Source organism: Sturnira hondurensis, unplaced genomic scaffold (genome assembly GCF_014824575.4).
Source record: "Sturnira hondurensis isolate 20B ecotype Veracruz unplaced genomic scaffold, ASM1482457v3 Scaffold0004711, whole genome shotgun sequence".
Classification (NCBI taxonomy): domain Eukaryota; kingdom Metazoa; phylum Chordata; class Mammalia; order Chiroptera; family Phyllostomidae; genus Sturnira; species Sturnira hondurensis.
In genome coordinates, this window is record NW_028077342.1 from 2,278,529 (window position 1) to 2,293,702 (window position 15,174).

Here is a 15,174-nt window from a genome sequence, read left to right on the forward strand (position 1 = left end):
GACTGTAGAGGGACTCTGAGAGCAAAGAAAAAAGGAAAGCAAGAGTGCTTGGAAAATTCATCAAGGTAATATGTGGTCCTAACATCCTGGACAATGTCAGAATGGCCCATCTGGAGGAATCCCAGCCACATTTTCACTTCTGAAATTCTGGTCACAGAAAGCACATGCCCTTTGCCCCTGGAGAGACTTTGAATGCTGAAACATTCTGTGGCCCCCACCTGGCTATTCCATCGCACATCTCTTATAATGATGATTACAGCAAAGGGATACCCTTTGGGTTGGAGATAGAAATAATCACATCAATATCATCTTCATGACTACAGGAGATGAAACACCCTCCTATTGCATTCATCATCCTCAGGGGTATCCTAAATCCTAATATTCCTTTGAGGGAAATGTACATAAAGTATACAACCTCAGGAACATTAAGTCAGTTTCTGTGTACTAGAAAACAACAACATAAATGTGACAAAGGCCATGTGGTACAGTGACAAGAATGTGGAGTTTAAAACCCAGCCAAATACCAGCTAGATGAATTAAGTTATTTAATTTCTGAGCCTTATCACTAAAATGAAGAAGAGATTGCTTATGTCTTTCAGAGTTCAGTGGAAGGCTCAATGAGCTAACATTTCTATTTTTTATTTTAATTTTAAATTACAGTTTTTCAATATTATTCTGTATTAGTTCCAGGTATACAACATAGTGGTTATATAATCATATACTTTACAAAGTGCTCCGCTGATATTTTAAGTACCCACCTGATACCATACATAGTTATTACAATACTACTAACTATATTCCCTACACTGTACTTTATAACTATTTTGTGACTACTAATTTCTACTTCTTTTTTAAAAGATTTTATTTATTAGCCCTGGCTGGTGTAGCTCAGTGGATTGAGCACAAGCCTGCGAACCAGAGGATTGCGGTTTGATTCCCAGTCAGGGCACATGCCTGGGTTGCACGCCAGTTCCCTGCAGGCCATTTCCCAGCAGGGGACGCACAAAAGGCAACCATACATTGATATTTCTCTCCCTCTCTCCTTCCCCACTAAAGATAAATAAATAAAATCTTTAAAAAAAAGATTTTATTATGTTTAAAGAGAGGGGAAGGAAGGAAGAGAGGGAGAGAAGCAACAATGTATGGTTGCTTCTCGAGCACCCCCTACTGGGGACCTGGCCCACAACCCAGGCATGTTCCCTGACTAGGAATCAAACCAGAGACCCTTTGGTTTGTAGGCCAGCACTCAATCCACTGAGCCACACCAGGTAGGGCCAATTTCTACTTCTTCATCCCTCCGCCTTTTTCACCCAGCCCCCCAACCCCTCCCTTGTTTAGAGCATCTAGCATGGAATCATACCCAACTTGCTTCTCTTTTCTGCCATGTTCATGACCAAGGATAGAATTAATCAGAGCCATCCAAGGTACAGGATGCCAAAGTTAAACTTTGCCTCCTTTGTCATTAAGACCTATCTTAGAGAAGCAAGCAGGAAAAGATTTCCCAAGAAGTAGGCACTGGGAAAAATGAAAGGGCGACAAGTTTGTCCCTTACCTGGTCAAACAACTGCTTGCCGGTGGTGTTGGGCTGGATGGCAAACTCCAGCTCTGCATCCATGGTGGTCACACGCACATTGATCTAGGATGAGATCAAAGGAAGCAAGTTAGTTGTCTGGCTCTGTGCTCAGCAGAATCTGGGACAAGTGTCTCTGCTCAACCATGGAAGATAGAACTAGGATGCTGAGAACCTGAGCAACTTAGATATTGGTGGCATGGAAAAGAGAATATTGGAGTGAACAAACAATAACCAAGCCTCTGCTTCCAACCAGCTTACTACTGAAGATAAAAAAAAAACCACAGCAACAGAGCAATGCTTACCAAGGGGCAAACAAAATGAGTAGAAATCAGCTTACTATCAAGAGAAAGAAAGTACTGACTACACTTCTTCCAGGAAGCCTTCCCCACTTACTGCAGCCAGCCCCAAGCCCACAGTGTTCTGTCTTCACCTCTGATTTATAGCCTGGATTATCTGTAGCACTGGTGTTTGGAGAGCCAACTTAAGGACAGGATAAAAAACACTGGGTTCCAAGCCTAGTACTATAATTGGCACTATCTACAATCTTGGATGAGTCTTACTCCTTCCCTGAACCTTAGTTCCCCTCATCTGTTTAAGAGAAGGAATAGGAGTGCGGGGGTCAATTACGTTAGGTGATAACTAAGCACCATTTTGGTACTGATGTCTATAGTTCTGTATACTAACTTCCATTATTAATGTTTCTTGTATTTATGACTCATTGGCCTCCTTAGGCATTAGAGAGGAAAGAAGCTTCAGCAGAAGTAGGTTGGATATCACTGAAGTGCTACCAAAGCCAAGTCAGCAGAGGAAAAAGGAGCAAAGAGAGATTTTTTTTTTAAAGCAGGTAGCCAGAAACAGGATTTCATAGGCACTAACAAAAGTATCCTGTATCTTTATGAATAGATCTCCTAGTCAATTATAGCTGAAATTTCTTTAGTATAGATTTGTTCCTTGGGCTGAAAACTTGGTAGTTTCCATGTGGTAACAGTAGTAATAGCAACAATAAGCAGTAGCTTTCATGTATGGAGTCTTACTATTCAGTATGTGCCACCCAATTTAATATCAATACTCACCCTGTGGAGTAGAGGGTATCATCTCCACAGTGAGGGTGAAGAAGTAGGTATCTGTGTAAAGCCACATCACTAGTAAGTGGAGAACACATGATGTGAATTTACATCTAAGTCCAAATCTCAAATTCAAACCAATATGGTAAATACTTCTTACATCAAAAGTGTAAACTGTCTTCTATTAAAAGAAATCAGCCCTGACCTATATGGCTCAATGGGTTCAATGACATCCTGCAATGTCATCCATTCCCGGTCAGGGCACATGGCTGGGTTGCTGCTTTGGTCCCCAGCTGGGGTGCATACTAGAGGCAACCAATCAATGTTTCTCTCTCATATAGATATTTCTCTCCCTCTCTTTCTCCCTCTCTTACCTTTTCACTAAAAATAAAGTATTTTTTTAAAAAAAGAAATCAAAGTTTTTAAATTGTTGGCATTTTACTTAAATAATCTACATGGTACAGACAAAGATGACTTCTTAGATGATCATATAAAATATTTATGAGCAGCATTCCATGCCCAGGAAAAATACCTCAGTAATATTAAGTGAAGAAGAGTAAACAACATGATCATATGAGCTCAATTTTGTAAAAACTATGCATAGGGAGATTAGAATCACATCCAAGTGTGTTAGGCTTAGTTTGGGGGTGGTGATCTTACAACTGTATTTTATATTTTTCTAGGATGTTCACATACTACTTATACTACTGGAGGGGAGACTAAGAATAGAATTGTCAAATATGAAAATCCCCATGGAATGGGTAAAACATTAAGCCTTATCAGTCTTTGACACCTCTTGGCCTTTCCTGAGCACAGGGGTCAGTTAGCGGGAAAGAGGAGGCCAGACAGCCATTTTGCTAGCTAAACAATTCTGATGAGGACCAGGCCTGGGGAACAACTTTGTAAATAAATCTCGCCAGGGAGCCAGGGAGGAAATCTATTTCAGGATTGACAATGGGACAGGAAAGGCCCTGAAGGCAGGAACAAGTAAGGCAAGTACCCCAGTGGGAGGCAATGGGCAAGGTTAGCTACCTAGACTTGGTGTTACTGGATTTAAACAGATATCTACTTCTTCACCCTCACTGTGGATTGACTTTCTGCCAATCCAATGACCTCCATAGAATAGGGCCTCATAAAGTAGAGAGAATGTGGCCCAGTGGGCTGGAATTTGGCCACAACACCTAGCCTCAAATCATCCACCCTTGAGCTGGGTCAGGAGAGACTTCAAAACACCAATGACTGAGGGAATAGGAAAACGTGGAAAAGGGACAGTGGGTCTTTTGGTACCTTGGACTTCAGTCCTACCTCAAGGTCTCTGTCTCACTTACTTATCACTCCAATACCCAAGACTCAGCGGATAAACACAAGATGTTGACTAAATAAATAGTCAACATCTATTTGACTATTTAATAATTGGGGATATAAGAGACAGGTATAGAATAGCACACAGATTCAAAAGTGGTAACATTTTTACATCTTGTGCCATGGACCCTTCTGGGAAGTCTGGTGAAATCTGTGGATCCCTCTTCAGAATATTTAAAATGCATGAGCCCTGGCTGGTGTAGCTCAGTGGACTGAGCGTGGGCCTGCAAACCACACGATCGCGGTTCCTTTCCCAGTCAGGGCACATGCCTGGGTTGCAGGCCGGTTCCCAGCAAGGGACTCACCAGAAGCAACCATACATTGCTATTTCTCTCCTTCTCTCCTTCCCTTCCTCTCTAAAGATAAATAAATAAAAAATCTCTAAAAAAATAAAATAAAATAAAGTGCATGAAATAAAGTAGATAAAAAGAAGCCAATTACATTGAAATAGTTCTCAAAATTTAATATGTACTTCTTTATTACCATTTTCAATAATTATCTAACAATGGGTCTTATTAGTTATCACCACCTTAATTTCAACATTGTGTTGAGGATAAATAATATTCTGAGATATCTATATAAACTAAATTGTGATATAAAAGTACCTTTGACTTCCATTGGTGACAAAGTCCCAGGTATTGCCATTACTACTTCCTTTTTTAAACTATATTTATAATTGGAAAAGGGGTTAAATTTCAGTAAGGGTGAAAACCTATATGTAATTTTCCTCCATTCAATTGTATCCTTCAGACCTCTAATTAAATCTATGGATCCCATGGAGGTCCAAGGACTCCAGGTTAAGGAGCTTCCCTATAAATTTCAGTTCACCGAATATTAATGGAACACTGTGTTTAAGGAACTATGGTTAGAATAGAGTTGTAGGACCAATCCCTGACCACAAGGCACTTTGAGTAACAGAAAATTGTACAAAGGAGAGACATCCCGCCCTGGCTGATGTGGCTCAGTGGACTGAGTGCGGCCCTACACACCGGAAGGTTGCTGGTTCAATTCCTCGCTGGGGCACATGCCTGGGTTGCAGACCAGGTCACACAAAGGGCTACCAATTTCTCTTACACATCAATATTTTCCCCCTTTCTCTCTCCTTCCCTTCCCCTCTTTCTAAAAATAAAACAATAAATAAAATCCTTTTTTTTTAAATAAAAGAGACATCCTGAGGAGTGTCATAGTAGAACAGAAAAAGCCTTCTGTGAAAATGAAACAAAAACACAGTTCAGCCTGACTGGTGTAGCTCAGTGGATTGAGTATGGACTGTAAACCAAAGGGTCGCTGGTTCGATTCCCAGTCAGGGCACATGCCTAGGTTTCAGAACAAGTCCCCAGTGGGGGCCATGTGAAAGGCAACCACACATTGATTTCTCTCTCTCTTTCTCCCTCCCTTTCCCTCTCTAAAAATAAATAAATAAAATCTTAAAAACAACAACAAAAAACCCCACACAGTTCAGTGGTATTTGCACTGGTCTCTAAGGATAAGCTGGATTTTGAAAAAGGGAGTCTGTGGAAATACGGGTAAGAACACTCAAATGTCCTAGGTAGAGAGATCTATGATGGCCCACAAGGGACAGCAATGAAGCAAGCATGCAAGCCTACTCCAGGGTGAATGAGGCCAGCAAAGTGAAGAGTGGGCAAGAAGCTGAGTAAGTAGAGGGCCTTGAAGACTACGCTAGAAAGCTTGGCCTTAATCCTGTCAGCAGTGAACAGCCAGCTTGGAGGTCCTGAGCAGAGTGGGGCAGAATGTAAACAGGGCTTTTTGGAAGAATGTACCCAGGGAGGAAACTGAGGAAAGGGATAGGATTCCAGGGCCACATTCCACAGCCTAGGATTTCCCTTTAATTCACATTATTAGGAAGATTTTTCAAAGGATGTCAATAACAGGTTATGTCAATTTAGCATCTTTGGGGCTTAGCCCACAGGCCCAAATATTGAATTCAAATATTTGTTACAGAAAAAGGATTAAGAAGTACAAATTGGCAGTTATAAAACAATCACAGGGATGTAAAGTACAACACAGGGAACAATGTGGATAATACTGTAATAATTGTATGTATGGTGTTAGGTGGGTACTAGACTTACTGGGGAGTTTACCTGAAAGTTACATTAATGTCTAACCACTATGCAGTGAACCTGAAACTAATATTATACTGAAAGTCAATTGTAATTGAAAAATAAATAAACAATAATAAAAAGAAATGCATCTTAACTAAATCAATTAGTAGAAAAGCACCCAGCCTAGGTTAGGAATAAACATGTTGGAGAGTCTAGTGTTGTCCACATGCCTCCCTCAGAACAAGGGCTCTTCTAAAGTTCTCAGCTGAGAACTAATTCTGAAGATGTCTAGCTGAAACCAAGCTGGAACTTAATTCCCCAGAATCCCTGCTTAGGGTTTCTGCCATTCCACTGTGGCTGCTTCTCCAGGGAGGACAGTGTGAGGTTTCTTGAATTTCAAGGAATTTCTTGAGATTATTTGTGGAGACAAATAATCTCACATTTAAGCCTGGGTTGCAGGCCAGGTCCCCAGTAGGGGGTGCTCAAGAAGCAACCACACATTGATGTTTCCCTCTCTCTCTGCCTTCCCCTCTCTAAAAATACATAAAATCTTAAAAAATAAAAAAAAAGTATAAAGAAAAGCAACACAAAGGGACTTCTATTCTCACCACCACTTAACTCAGAAGAAAATGTGAGTCATGAGGTCAGGGTCACGCATCTGTGCTCCTCGTTTTCTGTGTGTTGGAGGTAGAGAGGAATAGGATAATAACATAACTGAAACCTGAAGGTGACAGATAGAGCAGAAGTCTTGATCAAAGATCTCTTGGTCTCCCTTAGACTAATCTGGGACCCAAGTGTGTAAGATGCACTACAAGCCACACAGGGCCTACTAGATTCTCACCTTACTGCAGGAGTGTCAAACTCATTTTCACCAGGAGCCACATCAGCCTCACAGTTGCCTTCAAAGGGCCGATATAATTTTAGGACTGTATAAATGTAACTACTCCTTAACTGTTAGAGAGTTTAAATTACATTCAGCCCTTTGAAGGCAACCATGAGGCTGATGTGACCCCTGGTAAAACTGAGTTTGACACTCCTGCCCTATTGGGTACCTACTAACCTTTTGGACCCAGCCTCTGCAATCTTAAGCAGAAGAAGAGTAATCTAGTTTGGGAGGCAAAAGCCTGAAAATAAAGGCTCTGAAGTCAGAAGTTTTAAGCAGCCCCTCAGCTTGTTAGGAGTGGAGGAGCTAGACTGGTGGGGCAGTATTTCAAGATGGTTCCCATCACAAAACTTAATCCCTGCCTAAGCCTGTCCCAGAAGACGTAGGCACAGACACAGTCGGAGTAAAGACTGTCTCTGGAGAACATTAGGGTTTAAGGAACAAAAAAAAAAAAAAACTGGGGTGTGGTCATAGGGCTGTCACCCTCCCAAACACACTTAGCCCTCCTACCCCCAGCCCAAGAACAATAAATCCAGTGTTATTTATTAAACAATTGAACAAAGACACTTCCCACACCAAGCCCTTCGCTGGACTAACAAGTCCATCACAGTGATCTGCCATCCAAAGTTCTCGACAAACTGGGATCTCTTCTGTGTCCCCAGTTGTTTGGCCTAAGAAACAAACATAACAAGGGCCCTGGCTGGTGTGGCTAAGCAGGATGAACACTGTTCCACAAACCAAAAGGCTGCTGGTTAGATTCCTGCTTGGGGCACATGCCTGGGATGTGGGCCAGGTCCCTGGTTGGAGGTGTGCTGGAGGCAACCAATCAATGTTTCTCTCTCACATTGATGTTTCTCTCCCTCCCTTTCCCCCTTTGTAAAAATAAATAATTTTGTTAAAAGCCCAAGCCAGATGCAACCTTTTCCTTGACCTCACAATAGGGATACTTTGGTTCATGGGCCTGGACAGCTTCAAATAGTGGACCCTCTCTTTGCCTAGAGCTAGAAACACCCAGGTGAGCAGTAGCCAGGCCACAGTGAGAAGATGAGGGCAATGTGTTCCCTCTTAATAATGTGTTGTTCCTGAACATCAGGATGACTCTTTCCTGGAGGAGTTTGTGTGAGAAAGAGATGAAAGCAGAGAGAGCTGAATAATCACAAGTAACTTGCCTGAAGCACAGACTTATAAGCCAGAGAGAACTGGCATTACTGGTGCCGCTTTATGGGTGAGGAAACTGAAGTACATACAGGCAGTTGACATAAGAATGGAAATGAACACTTACTGAATACCAACTATGTGCCAAGCCTCATCACCCACTGTCTCACTTGTCATCACTGAAGCCACATTTACTTAACCAGCAAGTAGTGAATATGGATTTTCTGGACACTCCTGGAGCTCTTTTCATGACTCCACCCACCTCTACGGCCATGCTGATTTCACTGCTGTCTTCAGACACCACCTTGGCAACTAATTTGGCCAAGGCCCGAACACTTCGACACAGGACCCCGGGCACATCTGGGAAGCACTGCTTGGGAAGGCCAACTTGTCAAAGTAGAACTTATGAGTTGAGTCTGAGCAAAATGACCTCACCCCCAATCTGCCACCTCCCCAAACTCCATTAGGGACTACCCGCTCTTGGCTTTCAGTGGAGCTACTGGTATGGAGAAAGCAAAGGAAAGTGAGGGAGGGGGAAGAGAGGTAGGACAAGCACTACCAGGGCAATCCCAAAACTTCAGTCTCTTCCCTGGACAGAGAGTAGTCACCACAGTGTTATCCAAACTGCCTACCCCAATTATTTAGGCTGCAGCACCCATCATTTCCTGCTACCAGAACTGGGGTGAGAGCAGGGCAGAGCCTGGTCTGTCTTGCCTCTTGGGATGACAGCACTGCTTCAAGCAGCTGTTTTCCATAAGGAGGAAAACAAGGGTTGCTTTGAATCTCTAGTCTAGGAGACATTCTCTTACCCTCCCTCTCCTCCTCCTCCACTGACTCACTCAATTCTCGGCAACTCAGCCTCTTCCTTTTGACTTGGAAGTGGTACCTGGAATAACATTCCTGTGCTGACCCCTTCCTACCAATTTCCAAACTGTTACAATTAGCAAGATCTACTTGTTGTTAACCCTTCCTAGGCCTGTGCCTTTTCTCAGTAGTTTCTAGAAAAGAGAACCACACCTAACCCAACATACCCTCATACCTTAACGGGTCAACAATATCTTCAACTACTCCAACTGCTGCAAAAGGGTATGGGAGACAAGGACCCCCTTTCACTTGCTTTAGCTTAGTTCTGCCCTCTAAAAACTCCCCAAGAACCATTTCAACTGTCAAACAATGGCAGTTGGACACTGTTACTCCTCTTGTTAGCACATATTTAAGGGAGTAACCCCAAACATAACTAACCCATCTTAGCAGTGATAACATAACTATGTTGTCATTATGGGAAGAGTTCATAGTAGAAGCCAAAGATGAAAAGGTCAGAAACAGTGAGATTATGCTAGCAACCTGTAGCTTCCCCAGTAACCCAGCCTTAATTGCACAGCCTCTTGCTCAATCTCAGGCCAAGGTAAGACCACCTCTTCTCCACATGAAGGTCAAGAAGGAAACTAGCTCCTCGCCATTTGTGTCTAACTCTAGGAATTACTTTCAAAATCAGCTCAGCCAAACCATACCCCAGGAACAAACAACATCCACTCCCCTTACTTCCCACCTCAGCTCATCTTTCCATCCTAAGCATGAGGGCTGCCCCACCACCTCCTTAGCAAGTCATTGCTACTCTTACACTTCTTCAAGGTTTCAATTCACTCATCCTAGACTCTCATCTGGCTCCTCCAGAATAATAATACCCTTCTGAATTTCTCATCCCTATTTTCCAAGAGAATAGAGTCCAGAATCCCACACTGTTAGATCTGAAAGGAGGGAGCTTCACAGATCATGATTCAAACTCTGCAATATACTGCAGAGGAAACTAAGGTCCAGAGAAGGATAGGCACTAGCCTAAGGTCACACAGCTGCTAGGCAATATGAGAACAGAAATGAAAGACTTGGCTCTTGATTGATTGTCCTATTTAATAAGCCATAGAATCACCCTGGAACTTAGAAAACAGTAGACTCTTCAGGCTAACTACTGTTGATCTGGAAAGACTATGTGAAGAAGGCTGGTTCAGCTTGCTTCTGTGAAAAATTCCAAGCTAACAATGCTTGCAAATCTAGCTCTCAATAAAGTGCAGCCCCAACTTTTAGGCTCTGAGACGTTCACCACCATCTATTCTAGGGAGACTAAACCTTTTACAACAATATAGAAAGAAACTCAAAGATCTTTGGTTTATAGGACCATTTCTTTTGCCAAAACTTAGGTAGCAACTGATTGGGAATGTCCCTGGTAGCAGGCATAGCTAAAACCCAAGCTGGAGGTTAGGGAAGGCAGGAACAGAGGAGGGAGGAGAGGGGAGCACAGCAAGGAAAGAGGCAGGGGGTCTGGGGAACAGATTTATATCCAGGTAGCCAAGAATAACAGATTCTTCAATTCCCATAAAAACTTGAAACTGCTGAAATTAAAGGAAAGAGTCATCATTAAAGTAAATCTCCCAAATGGGTTAAACCTCTCAGGGGCCACACCCAGCTGAGTCTCAGTCTCTCAAATCAGTTTCCTGGTTGACCCAGCTTCCTGCCTGCAAGTTTCACAGGAGGTACTTGTAGACTGGAAACAGAACATTTATAACTTGCCTGAAGATGCCTGTTCTGCCTAGAGCACCAGAAGAGGGCTCTATTCTCTTTGGTCAGTAACACATTCCAGCAACCTCTAGCATCACAACTGTGAAGCACACTGGAGTTGATTGGAGCCTCAGCTTAGGTTCCACCCACTGTTCATGGGATGTGCTCCTGGGTGTTAAAATCACTGAAGCCATGATCAGTCAAGTATGCTGGGGCAGGGTAAGGCTTTCACACCAAGTCAAGAATCTCTGTTTTCAACCCCAGAGCTAGGCTAAGGCCAGATTCCTGACAACCTTGCAGGTCAACCAACAGCCAAACTCAGTATCTGAGGAACCCATAAAATCAGAGCTCTCATCCCAGAAATACTGATGTCTGCTCTTTGAGAAGCAAAGCATGGCATAGTAGAGTCTTTGGAGCCTCTTTGACCTTCCTCTTTCTGAAACTCAGTTTCCTAATCTACAAAATGGGTCTAATAATATCAACCTTACAACAGGGTTATTGGGAAGTTAAAATAGTAGACATTAAGATACTTGGCCCATCATCAGTAGAATGTGATGGTTACTAACCCCTCCTTTTTCAGCCTTATTATTACAAATATTCTACCTCTTAAGAATGATTTAAAACAAAAACCTGTTCAGCTGCAGAGGAGACTAAGGGCTGCCCAAGAAGACCTCCAGAGAGCCCTTCTAGCATAAAGGATTCTTTCACTTTGAAGGAAAATTCTAAAATGTGATTGGAATTCTAGTTGATTAGACCATGTGAAACCATGCATGTCAAATAGACAAACACATACACTTGCAGTATTTTAAATGTGTTCTCTCTTGGGAGAGAAGGGGATTTCCCTCAAGAAGCAGAGGTATGAGGGGAGGCAGAAATCAACAGACCACCTGTGCTACCTTGTTCTTTTTCAAAGGTGCCAGATCTTCTTTACTTATTCTGGGCTCTGCCTCACTATTTTCTCCAATCATGTCTTACCAATATACACAAGTCCCCACCCCCTCAACACAACCTACCAGGACCCCCAAACTCCTTCAGCTGGTATCCAAAACAATCACAGACTGGGTCTGCAAACTGGGTAACATCAGATTCACCTGGGTAAATTTTTAAAATACAGATCCCCTGGCCTCACCCACAGAGATTCTGATTTATTATATGAGAAGCAGAGCTCAGGCATCAGAAGTTGAGAGCTTCAGATAAATCTAAGTCCCAGCTAGATTTGGGAACGTCTGGAACAGAATACAGCTCCATGCACCAACCAGCCACTCATGGGCTGGTATTCACATAGGTAAAGGGATGCTTCTGGGAAGGGAAACACACAAAGTAGAGAGCAACTGCAGAGACATCCGGGCTGCTGAGCCTGGAGAAACAGCTGTCCAAAATTGAACACAGTCAACCTCCACAGAAGATCAGGGATGCAATCAGTTCTGCTACATTCCCCAAACCCCTCTGCAACTGGTCTCCCTATTTTTAAAGCAGGGCAAGGATTATTCTTGTTGCTCCCCACCTAGTATCATTACTCCTACCACCACAGATATTACTGCTCACTAAAGCAATGTGTCTGTTGTAGGAGAAAACTGAAAACCTTAGTGCAAGGTCCAGCTTCACTAATAACAAGTCATGATCTCTTGACCTTCCCCACTATAAAATGGGCATAATAATGCCAACTTGGTGGAATGTTATGCAGTGCTAATGTGGTGTTTCCCAAACCTAACAATCATTTGGGGCATTAGTTTAAAAATCCAGATTCCTAAACCCCACTCCAAAGACACTAAAACAGGGTTTCCAGGGGAAGAGCTTAGGAACTAGCAGTTTTGCCCCAAATGATTCTTATCCTGTGGGAAGTTTAAAGAAACAACACCTGGCACAGATGCTGTTGAGATGAGATAAGGGGTAGGACCAGAGGTCTGGTTCTGTCTGAAAGGCTTTCTGGCCCAGAGATCCTCAATACAAGGACCTCGAGATTAGGACCCAGCAAAGTGGACTCTGCAAGCAGCAGAGGGAGGAGAAGACTTTAAATGACACTCTCTCTTTCTCGCATACTCTAGGAATTTAGGGAACAGAAAAGGAATGGTGAGAGGGTCCTGCATTTGTGTACAGATGTGAGCAAGCTGGGATGGGAGATTGAGTATGGGAATCTATAGCTGTGATTAACAATGGTGCACTGGAACTAGCTCATACTGGAGCTAACCACGCGCATCTCTTCACAACTCCCCCTTCAAAGATGTATTGGTAGCTAGAAATCAGCCATGATGAGGGCATTTACATCACAGAAATCAATCAGTAAACAGTATAAATCATGGTTTCACCAGAGAGTTATTGTTAAATATTTACCAGTACATGAAACGCATGTGCAGTAAGCATCCTTAAGCCCATTTTACAAATGAGAAAACTGAGTCTCAATAAATGAAAGCAACTGCATGACCTTGGTTGGCCAAGAGCCACATCTGCCTGACCAGCAACAAATCCCTGGCTCTCTGTATCAGCTCTCCATGGGATTAGAAAGCTTCTCTTCTCAAGGAAAAAGTGGCTGACCCAAAAGCCTCCTCCATCAATTAAAGGCAAAACAAGGGCACCTGGTATGCCTGGTGTACCACCCAGGAAAGCTGAGGCTAAAGAGCTCTGAACTGAAACATGAAGGCAACATCCGCACCAGACGAGTGAGCCTGAATGGGGCAGGGAATGGTCTGGAAAGCCCCAGTGGAAACCAAAGCACATTCTTAAGGTCTCTTCACAAATATCTGACAGAGATTTCAGGCTCTGGAGGAAAACCCTAGGATACTCCATATCCTAGGTCTCTTGAAGCCTTAGTTTCCCTACAAGTAAAATAGGAGTAAGTAAATGTGAGGACAACCTTAGCTTTAATTATAGTAAAGGATGTAGATTGGAACTAGAATATGTATTGAATGTTTGATGAATTTTCATTCTCTTGAAACCTCATTATCCAACCCAAATGCCTCCATGGCCTCTGCCTTACCCTTATAGAATAATAATCCTATTAGAATGCATTTTTACACATGCATTGTTTCACCAAATTGAACTCTGTATGAAAGGCAAGGCAGAGAAGCACCATTTTATAGAAGGGACAAATAGAGGCTTAATGAGGTAAACATCAAATTGTTCAAGTGTGAAGGAGACAAGACTAGAACCCAGGTCTCCCCAGCTACCAGTACACTGTTACTGTTCCAAGTGTCCCTTATTAAGGTTACAAGAGGGTCCTTCCAAAGGCTTGGCTATTATTTATCTTATTCAAGAAATCTAGCGGCCTCTGACTTCTAGCTCTGTTTCAGGGTGCTATAAGAACAACTCTCCTTGAGATAGGAGATCAAGGTAGCACAGAGTAGAGGTGGTCTTTCCTGTAGTGGAAGATGCCACACCATTAGGTGGGAGCAACAAACCAAGAAATTTGTTCTGAGTCTGGTCTCAGTAACCCACGTACGAGTGCCCCCTGGTGTACTGTCTTGCTCAGTGGTTCTAAATTTTGTTACTTTTCCAGCACCTTCCTTGCCTCTTCACTCTCCTGAACCAAAAATTGCATGGCACTTCAAAATATGGAGTATATAAAAGTAAAATTATTCTGGTTGAAAGCAGACTGCAGCTCCCCACATAGCTCAGCCAAATCCAGTTTGCTAATCACTGGACTAGCAGCTTGGTGGAAGGGGGAAGATCCAGGTCTAACTTTTCAGAATTCTCCTCATCTTAATTCTGCCACTGATTCCTTATAGGGCTTAAAGGACTCTCCAGACCTCTGCTTCCCCATCTGTAATCTAAGGTGGTTGGACCAGTCATCTTCTAAAGGCCTTTTCAGCATTGTGGTTCCAGAAAAATGGATCCTGGTAATCCCCATGGTAGAGAACTGTAAAGAGAGACCAAGGAAAGCAAAGTCCCTAAACCCCAGAGAGCCTCTCGGCCTCTAGTGACTGAACTGAACTCTTCAGGCAGTTCCTCAAGTACTGGGTAAATGGCGTCTGGGCGGGTGGGCAGACAGGCAGGAAGGCGGGCGCCACACCCTCCCTTGCACAGGAAGCTAGCTACATCCTCTTTTCCCCACCCCAGGCAGAACATCTCCAAAGGTCCCCAGCAGAAGTAGTGGGGGCAGGGAGAAGAAGAGGATGGGGCCTAAAAGGAAACTGAACATGCAAATCACCTCAGTGTGCTAAGAAGCCATCTGGGGGGAGGGGAAAGACTAGGGCCCTGAGAAAGAGTCACGCCACAGCCTCATTCTCTCTACTGGGTCCCAGCTCCCAGGACAAAACCTATCCAAAACCACCTATGGCTTCAGAAGTCACAAGGCATAGGCTGGTACACTGGGCAACCTGGGTGCACCCACTCCTTGCACTGAGTTTCTGCAGCCTGAAGAGCTGGGCCTCATTCACAAGTATTTACAGTTCTTTCTCAGGGTAAGAACACAGACATGCTGCGAGTGGGTGGGTGTATACATGAGTGAACACTAGAAAATATAGGGGCTCTTCATGTCTCTCAGAGCCAAGGAGACAAGCACCAACTCACATGGCCACACCACCA

The 15,174-nt window shown here is 43.3% G+C and overlaps 1 protein-coding gene across 1 annotated transcript in view; it reads right to left on the reverse strand.

Moving 5' to 3' along the window:
• The window catches only part of MSN (moesin), a 67,816-nt gene that overhangs the window by 25,206 nt on the left and 27,436 nt on the right, over nt 1-15,174 (reverse strand). The window contains exon 2 of the mRNA XM_037045992.1: nt 1,553-1,636. Coding sequence (XP_036901887.1) covers nt 1,553-1,636 — 84 coding nt within the window. The remainder of the gene's footprint in view (nt 1-1,552; nt 1,637-15,174) is intronic.